Below are 20,986 nucleotides of genomic sequence, written 5' to 3'. Positions count from 1 at the left end.
CGACATCGGTAATAAGAAATAATCATCATTCCCCTATATCACCTTTGTGGCGTTAGCCATGGGTACTAGGATGTGATGTCCCTTGTGCATTTAATTAAACGGGAACACTTGACCTTATCGAATCGGAACATAACATTTCTAAATATTTATTTACGGTGATTGGTGGTAGAAAATATTTGTACCCAGTTAGTTTGGACAAAGCAATATAGCTACATGTTCTTAGCATTTACTAAAATTGAAATTGTTAGTAGTAAAAGTAAATAAAAATACTTAGTTGGAAAGAATGTACTGGAAAATCGGTATGTAATTTTTTTCACAGTAATTTAAGAGATAATTTACGACCGCTTTACTTGACGTAAAAGGTTTTGTTATGTTTGTAGTTGAAGTATCGCAGTAAGACGAGTTTACCAGTCGTTACCTTACCAGGTAATTAAGTGAACTTCTTGCTCTCCGGTTATGGATGAAAGCGGTGATTTTCATTAACCCGAAATGTAAAAAATGTTGTCTACCACACATTTAACAACTATTTAGTGGTACTCGTACTTGTTACTGCAAGTTTTAATTAGATATTTGTTATAAGTATTTAATCACTAATATTATAAAGATGAGAGAATTGTTTGTTTGTAACAGATGATAAACAGTTTGTCATATTTTCTCTATTTTAGCAATTCCTAAATCTGGTTAGATAAATACTTTAAGTCGTAGTTCATAATTGATTCGGTTGTTACTTTTTAAACACTTTTAAAAACAATGTCAGTATGCTCTTTTAAAATCGTATTCAAAGACCAATTACTTAGAATAAATTTCACGGTGACACAACTATGCTGTATAGCCCACGATGTGAACTCTTAATACCTGTCATGTGCCGTTCAGTGTTCTATGAATAAATGGCCACGTGCGTACTGCATTAAAAACGACAATTGCAATCGACTGACGTAAATTGTTTTGTCGAGCTAATGCTACCTTTTATGTTAGTATACTCTTGCACTGCTAATCTTTTGCGTTAACTGACATCCTTTTTCCACGTCTTTATCATTTCTTGAAATATTTATTATTCGGGTATATTTCTTTTTTTAATCTCTCTATTCTTGGTCACTTATTCAAAACAACAAAACTAACAATACCCAATTCGTGAAAATTATGACGAAACACCATGACCCTTTTTGCGAAGATGAAAAAAATTATCTTTGAAGCCTGTAATGAAATAAATTGTTTGGTAAGATTCTGTTAATTGTTAATAAAATTTCGTCATTCTTCGTTCTTAATTTGTACGTGATTGTTATAATAACATTTTAGTATTAAATGCGTCCTGAATTAAATGTCTGAAAATCCACACCGTGCGACTTTAAGACATTTTCTGTCTCGCGCAACAACTCTGTGGAACCAGCTTTCGCCAGCGGTTTTTCCGAACCGATACGACTTGGGAACCTTCCAGAAAAGAGTAATAGCAGTACTTTTTTCTTAGAGGCCGGCGATGCACTCGCGAGCTCCCCCCCCAGTTTTGGAGATGTCCATGGGTATACCATCAGGTAATCATTTTCCATCAGGTGAGCATCCTATTCGTTTGCCACATATAACATAAAAAAATGTTACTTACATTTTGGGGTTTTAATAAATCATAATTATAAATATCAAATTGCAATATGTCAAGATAAGATGATGTCAAGATACTCTAATTCTATTAACTAAAAAGTGAAATCCGAAAATAGAAGATACTTACGGTACCAACCTATTTATTTTTAAATATTAATGGTAAGATACACTGTGTTCTTTAAATTTTTTTTTTCTGTATAATCTATGTAATGTATGTGTGTAGCAAAATAAATGGTTTTAAGATCGTCTTTATTTTGACATGTGTCCAACACCAATCATCAATATTGGTTTTACCCAAATCAATTGTTTTTTACCTTGGTTAAACCTCTGAAAACTATTTACTTTTTATTCATACAAGTGTTGTGTTATGTTATCTTTGATACTACAGGCCAAAATCATAGTATGATTATATTCACAGAATATGTTATTTATTACGAGGAATTTATTACATTAAAAATTTGCATTTAAGAAAATAAATATCTTTTTTTAACCCCTTATTTTTATAAAAAAAAATGAAATTTTGATACATTTGTTATTAGTTGGTATTTGATTTAAAACATTCCTGACCCGCGATTCACATCATGTATTATCATATAAGTTATATCCAAAAACTTACAAAATAAAGACTTTCTGTGTGCCACTTATATCTTGAAATTAGAATCTATCATAACGTGAAAGTTGCATATGAAACGGATAAGTATTTTCCTGTATCATTTTAGAAATAACAAACACTTCTTTACAATATCAGCTTGAAGACAATGCAATAATTATGTTTGAGTTATTGTTTTTTGCAGTATGTAATTTGATTGAACATTATATTATTCGGAAAGTAAAATTCTAAAATATACAAACAATATTATAACTGAGGAGTTTAATTCTTATAGTATAATAATAACGAAACACCGCACGAAATAATGATTACCTACTTATTATACAAAATGATTCATGACAAGTGAACTCATTCACACTTATGTTGAGATTAATGCATCATCATGATAATGCCGCGTCCGATATACACGTGACTTCAATTATTTATGCTGCTCGGTGTTTTAGTACTTAAAAACACTATTGTAGTATAGCTTCATCAATAATGCGTATTTTAATTGATGTCGATTGTTTTGCATGACGTGAGTGACCGTCAATTCGAAAATTAAATCCCCGCTTATACAAGTACGGAGATATCATAATTTAGTACTTTCACTTTGCCTCCTTTCGATACTCGCTAAATTGCTAAGAAATCAGGTGCAATACATCGACATCGTGTTCGATAAATTTTAAATCAATACGCAGAAAATCTCCACTGAGACCATACGAAGCCAAATAGGTAAGACCTACGGAATTACCTAATTCAATTATAATTGTTTAGTCGGCTTCGCGGAGAGAAATGGCGCCAGTCGTATTTGATCGTCGCATGGAAGCCGAGAGTATTCTTTGATTTCTGAATATTTTATTGAAGTTAAACATAAATGACATAGAAACGGAACTTTCTTTAAGATCGCACATAAGAACGCGGTGTCAAGTGCGATTATAGTGAATATTGTGGCAGGGCGGCCGAGTTGGTGAGAGCGCGGCCCGGTTGCGACCGGTCGGCCCCACCGCCAGCGCGCGCGCACACGCCGCTCTGCGCCGCCGACGTCGCGACGCACCCGTGTGCGACACACCGAACCGTACCGCAGCTATCATTTAACAATATTTTATTATATCGTAAATTCGCGGATACTTATATGTGAAGAAAACAAACATGTTATGATCAGTGTTCTTGGACTCATTAAAGTGATTTAGTATTCGTGAATTTATATATCCAAGCTGAGATTTGAGAGCTCCCTATAAATTAGGGTGAGTATTCGCAATGTATTAAGGTAAAATTTGAGCCGCTGGATGATATAAACAATAGCAAGGTGAGCCAGGCATTATGCGGGTTCCCATGTCAGAAAGCGGGCTAAGGTCGAGGTAGGCGCCGCGTGCGTGTAATGAGATTAGGGGCGGGTGTGAGGCTGCGCCGCGTCCCGGGCGTCCCGGGTGCGCTCCTCTCCCCGCCCCACTTTCCCTCGCCCGCACATCCAAACGCTGCTGTTTCCCGCGCCATATGCGCTTACTGGTTTCCTATTTTCTTTTTCCGCCCGCCTTGACGCGCGCGCCAATTAATATTTGTTTAATTTGTAAGCTTTCCTATACAAACATTTATTATGATAAATTTAATAATAATAATATATGTTGATTTATAATATTAGTATTTAAAATAATTAAAGTAATAAAATTTATTTTCAATAACAGCTAAATTATTGTTACTATTTTAAATTAAATAAATAACCAAGAGAAAAGCAATCGCTTATTAGTTAAGAAATATTAACATCTGTAAAAGTAATGAAATATGGTCTTACTGTCTTTTTGTAATGACAGCGAGTGAAATCATTATCTAGTTGATTAAATACGGAAGTACCATCTGGGCTTTGATTATTATTAAGCACTACAACAGTGGCACTTATAATTGCCTCAGTCGATTAAATCTTTCGAAAGGTCTACGAGTATATGTAACGCAGTTCCGCCTTGCCGACATCTATCAACGTACAAGCATATAACATTATATTAAAATATATATATAACTGTTGTTCTTAAAATAATCAAGTCACTTCTGTTATATTGTAACTGTATTAGGTAATATAACACTTTGGTATAAAAATAACGTATGTGTTGTTATGACCAATATGTTTAACGCGGCTGATGAGACTTATTCTGAGAAAAGAGAAAGTATATTTACAAAAAAGGTTCACATGTGAATCGTATTTTCAAATAATAACTCCAAAAAGTATATATATTTAGTATTACAATTATAATATTGAAAATAAATATTTACAAGACAGGAAAAAGTATGCTCAATATTTGCTACGTTCTTAGGTTTGGATTCAAATCTTTAAAATAGATAGAGACTCAAACAGCGATAAACGTCAAATAAAATATAATTACCGCAAGCTAATAAACAAACTTATACCGTTGTTTAGGCAATAAACTTTTTGCTCGCTCAATTTATGCTTTTACCTAATAGTTTTTACTATTTTGCTGCATCGATCAAATTTGGCTATGATCTTGTGACTAAAAGTCTGATAGTAAACGAGATTTGCATTTAGTTTTTAGATATAAAATTTACGGTTACAATATGTATATATGTGAATTTATAAAACAAATCTCAAACTATCATATCATTCATGGACACTAAAACCAGATATTCAAATGGTTTCGTCTGACATAACGTGATAGAAGGCATTAATTTGGCGTCCACCTGGCTTTTTATTGTTATTAGGATTTGAAATTGATCTTATTGGTCAGACGCGGAAGGATGTTCACCTCTCCGCTGCGCGACCGTGGCAAACGTCTGATGTCATGCTTATAACGCCCACTCCGTCTCATAATTTGGATTATTTTTCTTCAATCCACCCTAATCGTAAATGATTCCATCTCTTCTTAAGAGTTTAATATTACAATACTAAATATTATTTGGGAAAATTCTATATTTTTGAAGGATATCGAATTAATTTTCTGCAAAACGATCTTCCAATGAGGCGTCAAATCTTCTTATGCTCAAAATGATAAATGAGTTAGAATGAAAAAGGAAGTTGAATAAATGAAATTCTGATTGGTATGCTTGTGATTTTAGTTCCCAGATTATTATTAACATCGTTTTATATTTTAATTTGAAAGCTAATGAAGTTCCCCGTACCTACTTATCAACACTAAATACAAACTTGCTGTTGTTATTTATATTATAATAGTTGGGTGTTGAAGATTTGTTCGAAATTTCGAAATTTATAATTTATATTTTATATAATTGTGAGTTGCATGTTACTCATTTACATTCGGTGCCAAAACGATGAAACCTTATTTATATGAAATATGCTACTTTAATTATAATTGGTATGCATTAGTTAGTTCAGTTAGAACTTAATATTGTAGGTAACTTTAATTTTTTTTACGTTTTTCATTAAATAGTAACGATGTAGTAAATTGCAATCAAGATTCCTCTTTAATTTTTTAATAAAATAAGACATAACATTTTTTATGAGCAACCATCGTCCTAAAATCACCAATTACTGGGACAAAAATCGGCCAACGCTATTAATATACAAGATAGTGAGTTTAAGCTGCGATGTTCTTTTTGTGCATGTATATATAGTAGTCATTATTATTTATATTTCAATAATTCCGATTAGAATCCGTTAGCCGATCAATTTGAACTTTGTAAGCCAATCTAAAGTGCTATATATAGCGCTTTATACACATCTAGAGCGGGAGTATAAATTGAAAAATAGTCACATAAAACTAAACTTCATTTCACAAGACCTTTTTTAACCTCGCACCACGAAACCCGATGGAGTGAGTAATAAAACATTTTCACCCTCTACTTGTCACAAAGAGGATGAATTAATATTGACCTAACATGCCTATAATATACATTTTTATTGCAAAATAATGTTTATAAAATTATTGAAATCTTGTAGGTTATTTTAAAACAGTTTAATAAAATACATAAGCGCGCATCTTAAGCGTATAGACACACGATATATACCAAGATACTTTCAATAATGGTTTATGTTAATTTATTAGATTAAACAATAATATAATCAACTAAGTTACAGCCGTTTTTTTTTTCTCTGAGAATACAAAATATATATATGTCGTACTAACAAAGCCGAATGATACGCTTTTTAATTAAAATTTGGTATCTGATCGTGAGGTTCGCTATCGCTTACTTTCCTTTATTCGGAGACACTCTACGTAGATAGAGTCTGGAGCACTCGTTCGGCCACTGCACATCAAAGCCAGTTTAAAGTCGCTAGACGGACCCAAATTACTGCAAAATAATTACGAAAAAACTTGTTTTACATTTTTCACTTACCTAATTATAATTTATCTGATGACATATGTTTCCGTTCGTAAATTTGCAACGATTAAAGTTTTAATATGAAGCAATTTATACATATGTAGAGCTCGTTAAGTGTTATTTGATTGGAGAGAATGACTTTCATTAATAAGTTTCATCCTAATAATAAGTAAAGATTATTAGGTGACAACATTTTGATCTTTTGATTGTTACCATCTATGACGTGACTTACCGTGCTATGTAAATGTCGCATGCCATTAGAGTCATGGGTTCGAAAGCTAATAAATTGCAAAACGTTTAGAAAACAGGATATTTTACATAATAACGGATGTGGCAATGTATTCACGAGTCATTTCTTAAAATACATTATGAATTTTGTACGTAAACAGCGATAAGGCGAAAGGAGTTATGAGATGTGACCTTGCACCCGAGAATATTAATTGATATTTATATAAAACGAACTGCCCATCCCGACTTTGTCCGAATAAAATAAGAATATTATCTCCATACCGGGAAACATACCATTTCATTTAGATAAAAACAAAATTCATTGATATCCGTTTAACCGTTCAGAAGATTCAGTTACATACACACGTACAGATGATTTATTTATATATTTAAATATAAATCTTATTTTCTCAATTTTAATACACTTCTAAGGATTTATTAATTTAGCAGCCAATGGTTGATTTCAAATGATTCTTTTTTTTTTATTAAGTAACGGTTGTACGTGTTTTCACACACACATGTTAAGTTTCGATAGTGCTCTCCTGTTTTATTATACAATATTTTATTTTTGGTTTTCATGGTTAGAGCTCCGATTCTTAAATTTGTTGTATTTATTTATATAGATTATAACCTTCTTCAATAATCGGACTATTTAACGCAAGGAACTGTCATTAAAATCAGACCGGTATTCTTGAAATTTACGCGTTCAATCATATGATCACCACTAACTCCTGCTTTATAATGTTACGGCTGTACGATAATTCTCCCACATTAAACGTTGCTACTCCGCCCCTATGGACCGCGGCGAGATATTATATAGCCTATTACTTTTCTCAATAAACGGACTATATAACACTTGTATATTTTTTCAAACAAAGAGTGCAGATTTATTATATTAGCATTAAAATCGATGTCACTTGATTGATTTACTTACTGCGATTATAAGAAGTCAGAGTATAAGTCTGAAGATAAATGTTAATAATGTATAATATAGAGTTACAAATACACAATATTGAAATCATATTGATTATTATGGCATGGTCTAAATATATTTGAAGAACCAGCTACGCCTACGAGTACGTTACAAGTAAAATCGCATGTTATGAGTACATTGGCTCGTGGCAGGTTTGCAGGTTAGTATGCTGCTTGCACAAGCGCTGAACAAGGATGGTTTAATTAGTCGTGCTACACCGATCCGCTACTATTTACTACGAAAATTATGCCACGTTACTCACTGGTATTTTATTATGCACGAAAATGTAGGATGCATTGCGCATAAATATTACTAGGTACCTCCCTATTTCTTTTTTATGGTTACTTCGGTCATTTCCGCTTGGAGACATTTATTTTCTTAAAATATTTACATTAAATATAAATAAAGTGATTTTAATCTACGGAGAAAATTACAAAACAATTAATTGAGTAAAGAAAAGTATATATATAGTTAAAATAAAAATAGTAACAGTATTTTTAGCAATTGTCGGAGTATAAGGTATATGTCATATTTCCTTTAATATAAATATTGCTATTCTTAATTAAAGAAAAAAACAATTAGAAACATTTAAGCATAAAATGCTGTATCACGTGGTGCCCCCGACACTCTTATAAGATTTTGTTTGGCAATTAATTCACGTTGAATGAAAATGGACCATTAAGATTTGACTCTATAATTGGTATCATAAATTTCAAAGATATGCACGATTTTTTTTTTATAATGCATGCCTTTATCAACATTTTTTTAGCACATTATATATTCATTTTAAACTACTTGTATTATTTACTTATTTATAAATTGAATAAAAAGAGAGATAAGATTAACAAATACGTTAAATAGTAATAATCTATAATAGTTATTAGTGAGTGGGTACCTTCTTTTTATTTGCGTCATTTTGCAAAGTTTGTTTAAACTATAAATTAATAAATTGAATGCAGTAAAAATAAGTGTTTTAAATATATGCATCTTTATATTTATAGTTTTTGGGATTATTCGATTTGAGACAATCACCGATAAGAGCACGATGTACTTGATAGCCGTGATATCAATATTTGCATATTTGATCAGTACAATAAAAGTTCATTGTTAATATGACATGTTTGGTTTGGATTACGTTCTTGTTAGAAAATAGTGAAATTGTGTGCAAAAAAGTTCATTAAACTTACTTATTCAAAATGGTTAATTGATACTATTTACGTAGTTGGAACTGCTCGTAAAGTTGAAGATGAATGATGTCAGGTAATCAGTAACTGGGACATTTTAAAGTCAATGGCTTATCTTTTCACACATAATGAAAACGTGTAATCAATCTCTCTATGTTTAGTCGTCGCTTTACACGCACAGAGACACAAGTCGACTCCATTTTGTTATTTTTTTAGGGATCATTAATTATTTCTTGAATCGTAAAATGTTGATTTACGTACAAGTATTTCTACTTAAATTAGTTAGGACCACAAAAACCTCTTTTTTAAATTATTTGATTTGTATAATCAATTTAAGATGTTAAATGCAATACAATATTTAAGGCATATTGCAAATAGTAAATCAAATTCGTTTTGACAATTTTATTTATAAAATCCATATGTAACCTGTTAATAGTATAATCCTAATTTACTTCAATTATGTTAAAAAAAGTTATCATGAATATTCATGTAATGTTATTCATAATGTGATTGTTAAATAACTAAATATATTAACTTATTTTTATAATTATCATCTTAACGGTACCCAATAATAGTTTAAGACGGCCTTAAAATTATAAGTAGCATTTTTAAATTTCAAAAACGGAATAAGTTTATAAATGTATAAATACGATCTTTCGTATTATACTTCGTAGGTTACGGTGTGAAGATTCAATTATGTGATATCGCAGAACAATACCATACGCATATTGTGCGGCGTTTTTTTTCTTTGTTTACTTGATAACAAGTAACGTCTAACAAAAACATTCGCTCTCTTTTTCGAACGAAACGAACCGAGGTCAACTATGATCTGTAATGGTCTGTCGAACACCGATTCCTTTCGAAATCATTGTGAAGTTATTATTAGTGTATATTTGAAGATGAACTCATGTGTTATTAAGATAAGTATGACTTATGAGTAACGATATTCACCATAATGAATGAACTGTTGGTGTTTTCATAAACAGATTTAATTCATAATATGGTAACCTAAAGACACACCTGAAAATTTATACTTTTTTATTGTCAAGTAATTGAATAAACTTTATTATGCGCCAAAGGCAATGTTGAATATAGCGTTTTACATGAAATTGTCGAGAAACGTGAGAATGACAGGCCCTTAAACGGAACTCGGGAGTAACGGGTCGCAGCCCCGGGCGTTATGCTAATTCGTCGATCTTCGTAGACGTGCGCGAGCTCCAACGCTGTCTTTGGTGCCACTAACCCACATCTCTGCCATCCAACGATGCGACTGCTTGTTTCCGAGGCGTTCTCGAACACGCTCGTTATACTTTCATATTGATCTACGAAAGTACGCAGAGATCGTGAGTTGGAAATAAGCGTCTATTAGATTTGTTAATCGTTAAGAATTATGTTGCTTACTTTTTCAAAATACATTATTACTTAATTGATATATGCAATAGTATATACAGATATAACGTAACATAAATGTTAAATGGTAAATACAAAGTAAGTATTTAACATCAAACCGTGACCTAAAGGTTATTTAATGAGATTATGATGTGATACTTGCTCATCTGCAGTTTTGATTGAAGCGCAACGGTGAAAGAGAGAGGCTTTGCGCAGTTCTCGCGTATCATTCGTCGACTGCGCAGTGTTGACCATTATTGCATTTAAATTACACAGGCTTATATATACTTTTTGTTGACAGATTCCAACCCGACAGCGGTTATTAAAACTGCACGGGAAGGCGTTGCACGCGGTATGGAGACAGGCGCGACTGTCGAGGAGTTCATCACAATAGTTCCGGTGGGCGACAATAAGCCTGCCGTTCATGATCCTGCCTTCGTGACAGTACTTACCGTGGGTCCTGAAAGTGGCGGTGTAGAAGTTACAGTACGGAGGCCTCGAGGAGCTCGTTTAGGGTTAGGGCTCAAATTTGAAGGTGGTTCCGCTGCCGCAGAGAAAGTAAGGAGACTTCTAGTGCAATCATGTGCAGAGGATAGCCCCGCCGCTAAAGCCTCTACCCCTTGGGGTAAACTTATACCTGGAGATGAAATTTTAGCCATAGATGGAGTGTCTGTTTCTGAATTAACAAGAATCGAATGCGTTCGTCGTTTAAAAGATTCCGATGAATCTTTATTACTTTTAGTGCGACATTTGGATACCGAAAATAACTCGGAACAAATCAATATGGAGTCAAAAGATTCTAGTGCGGATGTAAAACTTATTACAGAGTTGAGTAGACCGACAACGCTACCTCCTCCAGTTCCTCCAAGAAAGTTGGGAAAGAAACATTCCTTTAAAGATAAAACAATTCTTCAAACACTCGGTGAACAAAATGCCCTTGTTAATATTGATTCGTCGAAAGATTTCGATAATGGTAAGGAAACAATTATAACACAACATCCGATTATTTCGACAATGAATAAGTTATCAAGGAAGTCATCCTTCGATTCTCATATACATCGCCAAAACAAGGAGAGCTTTGCGTATTTGAGAAAAGGATCACCTGAAGAAGTTCGACGTTTGGTACGACGACTGTCAGATGGTAAGGCTATGCCCCCAGAAGCTGATATTTACATAGATTTGCTCTCTAATGAATGGGAACGTTGTCTCGTTTTAGCAGATGCAGAATCAGATGACACTGGTAGTTCTATTTCAACAGTAGTCGATAGATTAGGATCAATGGCAAGTTCTGTCGAAAACAGCATCCCGTCTACACCTATAATGCAACCAAAATCGATAGACATACAAAAAGTATTAAATAGTATTGAAAATATTGACACAAATATATATAAAGACATGCATAATAGTTCAAAGTATTTGGATAAATCAAAAGAAGTTAGTAAAGACAACAAACCGGAACAAAAAAAGATAATTTCTAATGTAGTAAAAAATCAAGATATAATTATTCAAAACACTATTGTATCAGAAAATACAAAACCATCCATAAAAAATGTAGAAAATAATGACAAAAACAATAATATCACTGAAATATCGAAACGAAAAACAGAGGCAAGTGAACCAATTAAAAATAATGATAAAGTCATAAAACAAGAAATTGTGCCCGAAAAGCCTAAACCTATGCCAAGAAACACAAAAGTCGAACGATCTGCCAGTGAAAAGAAACGACGACCTATTCCAATTCCAGAATTACCTACAGCACCAGTACCCGAACCATTATTGACACCAACGAAAAAAACATGCATCGAATCTTGGTTGCAGCGATCTGAAGCAGAAATGAATAATAAGTTAGAAGATAAGTTGGAAGAAAAATCTGTCCCAGAGGTACTACCACGTCTTATTGACTTCGTACCTAAAACACAATATAAAGAAAGCGGCACGGAATCAACTGCATGTATACGGCCAACGGCTCCACCACCGCCTCCTCCTGCAGAAACAAGAGAAGATGGTTCGGGGGCATCACTTGACACCATTGGTGAACTAGACGAATCTTGTGACGTCACTGATAATGCGTAAGTACTCTTAACATACTTAATATTAATTAAATTATTGGTTGTGAGGTATCTTTGCCACTAGCTTAGTATTACTTAATGAAGATTTATTTGACATCGAAAGATTATTTGCAATATAGACAACAATTTTTAATTGTACTATGATGCTCAATAAATAAGTGAACAATTTCTATATTCTTAGTGCAAGTGACAATGTATTATTATATAGCAACCAAATCTACGGAAAAAAACAATTTTTTATGATTAGTGAAAGTGCCATAAATTTCAAATGTGTGACAAAAATATTAAAATTAAACAAATAACTGAAAAATTGGACTATCCATATTTATCAAGAGATTATAAACATTATTCAAACATCACGAATGCTCTTTAACAATGCAGCCTATTTACCTAACGTCTAAGTGCTAAGATAAGACCAAGCTATTTAAATAATATGCGAGTACGTTACCCTTTCGCTCCTTTTGCAATTACTGCAATAAAGTAACTTAACACAAAAGCGTTTTCTAGTGTTCTTAGTATTTAATAAGAAATAATTCATTTCATTTAAATTACATAGAATAACATTTTTAAGGAGAAAAAAGTTATTGATCAATTTTAATTGTACATACAGTCCACTTTGTTTATGTAAAAAAAAATTACACCCTGATTATTTTTGTTATGTTTATTTATCTTAAAAATAAATAACTTAACGTGTGCCATCGTTTATGAATTGATAAACATAATACAAAATAAATTACACATATAGTCCTCGATCAAACGTCAAGTGGTCAAAGTACTGTTAGCCTAAGATAAAATAATATAACATTAAATTTACTTACAGAGAAATTATTAAAAACTAATTTATCAATTTCGAATATTATATTACAATTACAAAAGAGGTGGTTTGGATTCCGTTGGACGGTAGGTGTTTTTTTCAATGGATTGTCATGACCCGGATCGTATCGTCGGATTATTGTCATTCCGAAATGTATAGGGAATAAATATTACAATCATGACATTTTTTGAAATTGCAGCTCGAATCCAGGAACAATACTACGAATTACGTATTTTTCGTGTAGTAGGTAAATACCTATACATATTTTCTACTTAGAATTTATTTTGATAGTAATAGGTCTTATTTTTCAATAAGGAAATTAAAAATCTTTTTGTATTTAGGTACCTTTAGTTCGGTCTTATAATTTTTCCGGAGATTTCTATGTTTTAATATAAATATTTATGTATACGTATATCGGTGATATAATTAATAACGATATATAAATAAATATATTAAGCATATTACGTTAATTCTATAAGATTAAAATTCGCGGATTAAATTTCACTAGGTGCATAAATGTTTCAATCTTGTGAAATCGTCGAGTTTAATATTTTGAAACAGCTCCAATACAAAATCTCATTTCAGTGATAATAACAATTTGGGCACATATAATAAATATACAGCAGATTTTTAAAAGCTTTTTCAACCTTGATTTTTAATGTTGAACCTTATAATTAACGGAAGAACCTTCAATGCAATTTAATGCTTAATTTTATTTATTATCAATTTCAAGTATATAGTTTCCAAGTACCAAAAGAAAGTAAAATTCGATAAATGGGCCTTACCTATTGAGAAAAAGGTCCAGCATGCCGTTCCAAGGCAGGTCTGCTGGATTTCAAGCAATAACGATACCTGTAAAAGAAAATAGTTCATCACATCCACGTATTATAAAACGAAATTCCGCAATCAACTGAAAAAGATCAACTCAAAATTATCGAACGTATCAAATGACGGGGTGATCCATGTGGAATATTGATGTATAATATGAAAGAGTTTTATGTAAATTGTTAGACATATTTATATGATAGTTGAAGATTTCGGAAAAAAAAATATTTTGTCTGTTTCTGTTCTGGTTTTACTAACGATTACGATTAAAAAGTTTTATGTAGACTGTTGTTCTACCTGATGTAATATGATTACAAAGATTTCTCTAGATCTAGACTTGTGAGAAGCTGGGATGGTTAGCTAGTTATTATAATAAAAATAGGAGCATAGCTTTAGTTGATAAACGTAACTAGTTACACAACGTGTGCATTGTTTTTAAACAGATAATACTTTTACTAGTTGCATGGGAATAACGACTATAAAGAAAGAAAAGAATATTTTATTTTCTAGTATTTTCAAGCAAACTAACGTAACAATGGCAAGCAGCGAGGACGGGTGGATAACGGCCAACTTCACCCCACCTCTCGCCCTCGCCGCTCACCCTGAAAATGCATCGGCCTGTACAACCTATTGTGTAAACTCTCTGACACGTATAGACATTGCATGTATGTATGAACTATTCTGATAGCGAGAGCTTTGAACTCGTCAACTTTTCATTTTAAAGAATAAGAAAGGCAAATAGTTGTATGTTAAATGATAATATTAATTAATTAACGTTTTCGTTACGTTTAATCATGAGTTGAAAGCAAAAATTCTTTGTTCGTTTTTTGCCTCGTTTAACATGTTTTCATCAAATAACCGTTAATATCATTGAACTAAAATTTATTATGGCTATCATTCAGTTTCGAACCAAGTGATTGACACCTGAACTTCCTGACCTGCTCGACAGGGACTGTTAGGATAAGGCTGTAAACAACAGTTATAGTAGCTGCGAGTGACGAGATTGCTATTTGCAAAAGCGGTACTAAACAAGAGCTTTGAAGCATGAAGAGATGTTATGCCATAGAGTTATGAATTCATCTAAGTGACGTTGAGTCACGTCAGCGTCATTTTTCAACAATGACTCAGAAGTGTCATAATATGGAAAATATTAATATAACCATTTTGTCATTTTACAATTATTTTTTTATTTCTTTCATCATCTTAACATAGCTAGTTCTTTGTTTATATTATGTTTGTTTCACATCGCGCAATAATAAGAAACATTTTCGTGCGGTTTTTCTTAACAGAATAAGCGATATAGTAAATAAAATCAATGTGTTTAAGGAAAAAAATCACGCGATTTACTTTACTATAATACTAATTTGACACATCCACAATGTAAATATTTTATAATCATAATGTTATTTTTTGCAAAAATAAATAAATACGTCACTGTAGTAAATGAGGTTATCTCGAAAGTATTTTTGTCTCATGAATCCAATTGATAAAAGACCAACCAAAAATATCAGTATAAGAAATAAAATAGTAGAAATATAAAACTAATATTCCTAGTCACATTAAAATGAATACCGTTCTTTATTTTAAATGTAAACATGTTATATTATATATATACTTTTACGATATATAGTATGGATCAATATTTATTTTGTAGATACTATATGGCATATCCATATATCTGTACTTAATATTATAAATGTGAAAGTAACTCTGTCTGTCTGTCTGTGGCTCTTTCACTGCCAAACTAACGAACTGAATTTGATGAAATTTGGTATACAGCAAACTTGAACTCCAAGAAGGGACATAGGCTACTTTTTTACCTAAAACATGTCAACCAATCCCTAAAACGCGAGCGAAGCCACGGGCGATAACTAGTGATTTATATTTTATTTATAAAACACACATTTCAATTCAGCGATATTATTGATAACGTAAATATGAAAGGCTAATTTTGGTGAATCTTCGTCGATTGCGTTTGACAAACAAGCAGAGATGATAGATAACAAATGGCCCAGAGACATAATGAACTATTATGAAGTCCGAGACATGTCCGAGCTGTATAATATATTATAATGTTTGTAGCATCATCTCATTGTTAGTACATCAGTATGATTAATGAAGCTGCATTTTTCATTAATAACTTACCCAGCATATTGCTACATTTTACATTATTTCGTGAAATATTTACTATTGAGAAACAATTTTCTCTGTACAATATATTACTATTTGTATGTATTCGACAAAACATTATATCTGATTTACAAATCAGTTATTCTAAATTTATTTGATGTCATGACAATGTAAATTAATGCATGTGAATATTACCTCTTATCTATCAGTTCTACGTCTTATAATTTAATTAAAAAAAATGTTCGGTTGCAGTTTTTAATAATAAATTAAAGTATATATTATAAATTAAAGTAAGTATTTATATGAATGAACATTAATAAATGATTTGCTAATTGTTAAATGATATATGCATTTAAAATAAGTGTCACAGTGAATTGGGATAAAAATATGTAATACGTTATGATCTAAAAATACGATAACGTTGTTAATACTTTATATAAAACATATTTATAAAATTTAATTTTTATAATTATTTTTCAAAAACATCACTACGAACTAATATGATATATTTTTCATAAATATTAATTAAAACAACTTAAATAATATTTCTTATGAAACATTTACATATATCAGTGGAAATCGATACTCAAATGGAGCAAAAAATATAATAATCCAAGCAATAATTGACGCCTACATTTTAGAATTAAAACCATAAATACTATCAATTCTCATTAAAAGTGAGAATTTATTAATTAAGTCTCATCATTTAAATATGTTAAAGGAGATTTCCAATATCAATCGATTAAATTGATGTTTATTAAACAAGTTCAGTACAACAGCGCCTCGAATTCAAGTAGTTTACAAGTAGATCAATAGATCAATTAGCTTCTTGTAGTATAGCATTCCAATTATTTAGGTCACCGATATACACACCAGACTGCTATAATTGGTATATTTGAAAACGAATAATCATTATCAATTAAAGAACACAAATTCTGAGCCAATTAAATTTCATTTATGTCTTTCGTCGACTATAATTACGATACTAAAGTATGTCTTATAAACACGTACTATTATCGTATATCGCTTAGCAGATATTAGTATAATAGTTCCAAGTGAACGTGTCTCTTGGCATTTCTAATTGCCACCGTGTTACACCCACTCGGCAACTGTATATACTATAGGACCGGAACAAACGTTGACCGTATGTTCTACAACAAAGGCCTACTTTCAACTTCGGGCGTTTTAAATAATTACTTTTATTATAAAATCGTCTATAACATAAAGCTGAATATCGAATACAGTTTAGACTTTCTTAAGCGGTATTTTTTTTTCCATTAAATTTAATGTTCACAATGTGATATGTGAAAGTATGCCGATACAATCGTAAACATATGATTTTAATTGGTTTTCATCAAAAGTTTTTGTTTTTGGAAAAAAACATCCAGGTCAATTATAAGTGAAGTTTGTTATCAACAATATTTATTGAAATCCAATATTCTGTATCATCGTCATTCTAGCCAAAAGATATTAGTTTACACTCACTTATTTGTTCGTGATAGTATTGCATAATTCGCTTCTACAGCGATCAGTGCCAAATTGCATTCGAATTAAATCTTTATAGAGTCAGAGAATTCCACTTTAGTTATATAACGACGGAATCAAATTTGAAGCCACGGTTTAAGATAAAATAATAAAATATAAAAGTGTTGAACGATTTTGAGCTATTTCGTTTGGATTTCAAACTAATTATTACAGAGTACAAACAAGAATTTGTTAAGTAGCTTACTGTTCACCTTTACTACAGAGCGAAATTACAGGGTGAATTAATTACTGCAGTGTCTTTTGACAATTTAATTAAACATGTTTATTTTTGCTTGAAAACAATAATTAATAATTGTTATTTAAATCGAGAGATTGTAACGTAAAACCACCTATAAACGTTTACACTTGCTTTTAAAAGCACTTGTTTTCATTTATTTTGTTACCTAATAAAATTGTAATTTATTGCGGAGTTCCTCAAAACAATACATGTACATATATGCATTCAGAAACAAGAACACTCGCAAAGCATTTAAATGTTCGTATTGCAAATTTTATTCGAATTCAATACAGTCGTTTATTTGTACACACATAAAACGTTTTCAAGACAAAGTAAGACCTATTTCTTTTATCCAAAAGCAAACTAACCTTAAATATTTCTTAAAACAATTACGTCTGGTCGAATTCTGTTAGTAAATATATATACATTTTGCTTTTTACGTTGAGTTGTTGCTTGAATATTAGCTAACTTTTAGTTTATGAAACGGTAAAGTCCGTAAATACGCTTCACTATTATCGCTGACCGCATCTGTTGCAGTAGCACATTTTCGTTCAAGATAATCAAAGTAATAACGTTCACGTTGTGATTGTGACCCACATTCCGATTTTCGAAAGAGAAAACGTGACTTATATGGAACACTACAATATCGATATTAGTATCCATATAACCCTCTTCTCAGCAAACAGATAATGTAATTGATCGTTTTGTAAACACTGAATTTTTCATATAATTGCTAGGCTTGGTCGTTTATTTCCATTCTCGTTTCAATTATGACAATTTAGCAAGGTTGCCTATTGAACTAAGATGCAAGTCATCTGAGCCGAGACATGGTTGCAATTTTCGAGGTCACATACTGATGTTCTCAATAACGGAACGCCTTCTCAGCTGTATTGATATATTCTGTGTGCGTACGTGAAAGACTTTGGCATTAGTTGCGATAGTTCGCCAAGAAGCAGTTCATGACTTTATATTTTTCTAGGACAACGTTTTGCGATCGTTTGTGAATTCCTTGAAATTTGCTTATGAGATCATTGCTTTACAATTCTTAATTGAGTTAAAAAAGCTCGTGGTATTAAAAGCGGTTTTATAGCATAATGTATATATGCTAATATTGTAATATGTATGAGGTTATTGATCGAAATTTTTACAACATAGATTTAAGGCCCAATAACTGTTTTTTTACGAATTTCTATTTAACTTTTTGGCTGTGAACACACTCGATGTGTATATCATTCTTTACAATCGAGAGTTTAATGTTATTCGACGTGATTTGAAGATTATCTCGAGACTAAGTGGCCTGATCGTGTCGCCAGCGCTGGCGGCATGCGGCGAGCTTCGGCCGCTAACGGTACCCTTGCGCTCGCGCCGATTGGCCCTGCAACTCGCGGACGTTGTCTCAGCGATCCGATACATCTAATACTGTTATTAAATTTATGCATGTACCTATCTGATCGTACTTTCTCCCGTTCATTATAATCATAAGCATCAGTCATGACGATGATATCGTTGGCTCGTTTTGGGCGTGTACGACTGTTTTAACACATAAAGCAAGTATTATTATTCTCGTCTATAAAATATAATGTCATGTAGTGGTCTCTACTAAAAGTAAAGGTGGCGGTGCAGCTTTACGTTCACACTAATTAAATACTTAGGTGGAAAGCTTGCGAAATTGCAATAATGCGGCTACAGATCCGCAAACCAGTAAAATGGTGTTTCGACGCATTGAATTCCACACGTAAGAGGCGGAAGCGGAGAACAGGGCCTTGATCTTGACTGTACTTATGTATATGTTCGCATATTATGTGAACAGATGTATGTATAAAAAGCATATGTCGCGAAGTGGTAAAGAGAGAGACGTAGTGACAATAGCACGTTTGACCCTGTTCGCACGCTCGTCCCTTTCCCGAGTTATTGACTAGTCGACCGCCCCGCTTATGAGAGGCGATTTAGCTATTTGCACATTTACATAGATTGTAGTTCAAACAAAATTCCTGTCTAATAGGCTATTTACCGAATGTGCTTACTCGGCGAAATTGCATTAGTTTGTAGACCGATAACGGTTGCGAATACAGCTACTTAAATACGTGCTGTATAATTATTTGAACTTTAAAAAAACAAATACAGATAAAAATATACTTACTAAGAAACCTAAACGAAGGATTAAGTTGTAATTTTCTTTTCTTTTTGGTTCAATTGACTTGACTGTCTTTAAATTATATGTAGCGTACTTTTATTCAGTATATTAGAGGAATTAGTAAAAGTATTTCAAAATCGAAGATTATTTAAATTATGTTATGTTGAATTAAACATGAATTTGAATTTTTAATTTCGACGTATTAATATGATATTATATTCCTCTCAGACTTTTGTAACATGAATTATCACCAGAAATTAACATCATCTTATATGTAGCTTAATAGAGGATATTTATTAAAAATAAATTATTCACATCCTATAATTTATTTTCGAATTGATGGATTTAATTAAATGAAAGTAAACCTTATACCATTTAAAACAAAACTGAATTTATATAGGGTGTGTCGTGTCGGGTAAGCTTAAAGTCGAAATGATTAAAACTCATTTGGACAAAAAAATATATAACAAGCAACGGTACAGCAAGTTCCAGAGATAAAATACAAGCACGTTATATTATATATATGTACCTATAAGGGTGTAACAAGAATGTTACCGTACGTTGCCGGGCAGAAACATGTAGTGTGGGAGCGAACATATTTTTTGCAGTGGATCTGCAGATAAGCCAGGCTATAGGTAATGAACGATGCGAGGTTCTACGAAGTGTCGCCCTCTAACGGTATTCGCTGCGGACAACACGGACGACAACCGTACAATATCATATCGATTTTTATAGTGAAAATAAAAAGTAGTTCAATTATAATCTTATCAGTTTGCTTTTATTTTCCATTTTCAAAACTCGTATAACATGTAGGTTTATTAATATAGATTGGAGCATATAATCGCTATGATTGAAATTTCGTGAGAATATTTTTATTAAAATTGAAGATATGTATATCATTCGAGTCGAGATGGCCCAGTGGTTAGAACGCGTGCACCTTAACTGATGATTGCGGGTTCAAACCCAGGCAAGCACCGCTGATTCATGTGCTTAATTTGTCTTTTTAATT

The 20,986-nt window shown here is 32.1% G+C and overlaps 1 protein-coding gene across 3 annotated transcripts in view; it reads left to right on the top strand.

Annotated features, from left to right (window-relative positions):
- The first annotated feature begins 3,027 nt into the window (after positions 1–3,027).
- The window catches only part of LOC124533366, a 35,931-nt gene continuing 17,972 nt past the window's right edge, over positions 3,028–20,986 (top strand). The window contains exons 1-3 of one of the 3 annotated variants that reach the window (XM_047108607.1): positions 8,842–8,930; positions 10,545–11,384; positions 11,460–12,312. In XM_047108607.1, coding sequence (XP_046964563.1) covers positions 8,921–8,930; positions 10,545–11,384; positions 11,460–12,312 — 1,703 coding nt within the window. In that variant the 5' untranslated portion in view covers positions 8,842–8,920. Of the gene's footprint in view, positions 3,430–8,841; positions 8,931–10,544; positions 12,313–20,986 lie in introns of those variants that run through there. The other 2 variants (XM_047108601.1, XM_047108595.1) reach the window with 2 other exon arrangements.

Source organism: Vanessa cardui, chromosome 1, assembly GCF_905220365.1.
Source record: "Vanessa cardui chromosome 1, ilVanCard2.1, whole genome shotgun sequence".
NCBI lineage: Eukaryota > Metazoa > Arthropoda > Insecta > Lepidoptera > Nymphalidae > Vanessa > Vanessa cardui.
This window is presented reverse-complemented; position numbering and strand designations above follow the sequence as displayed.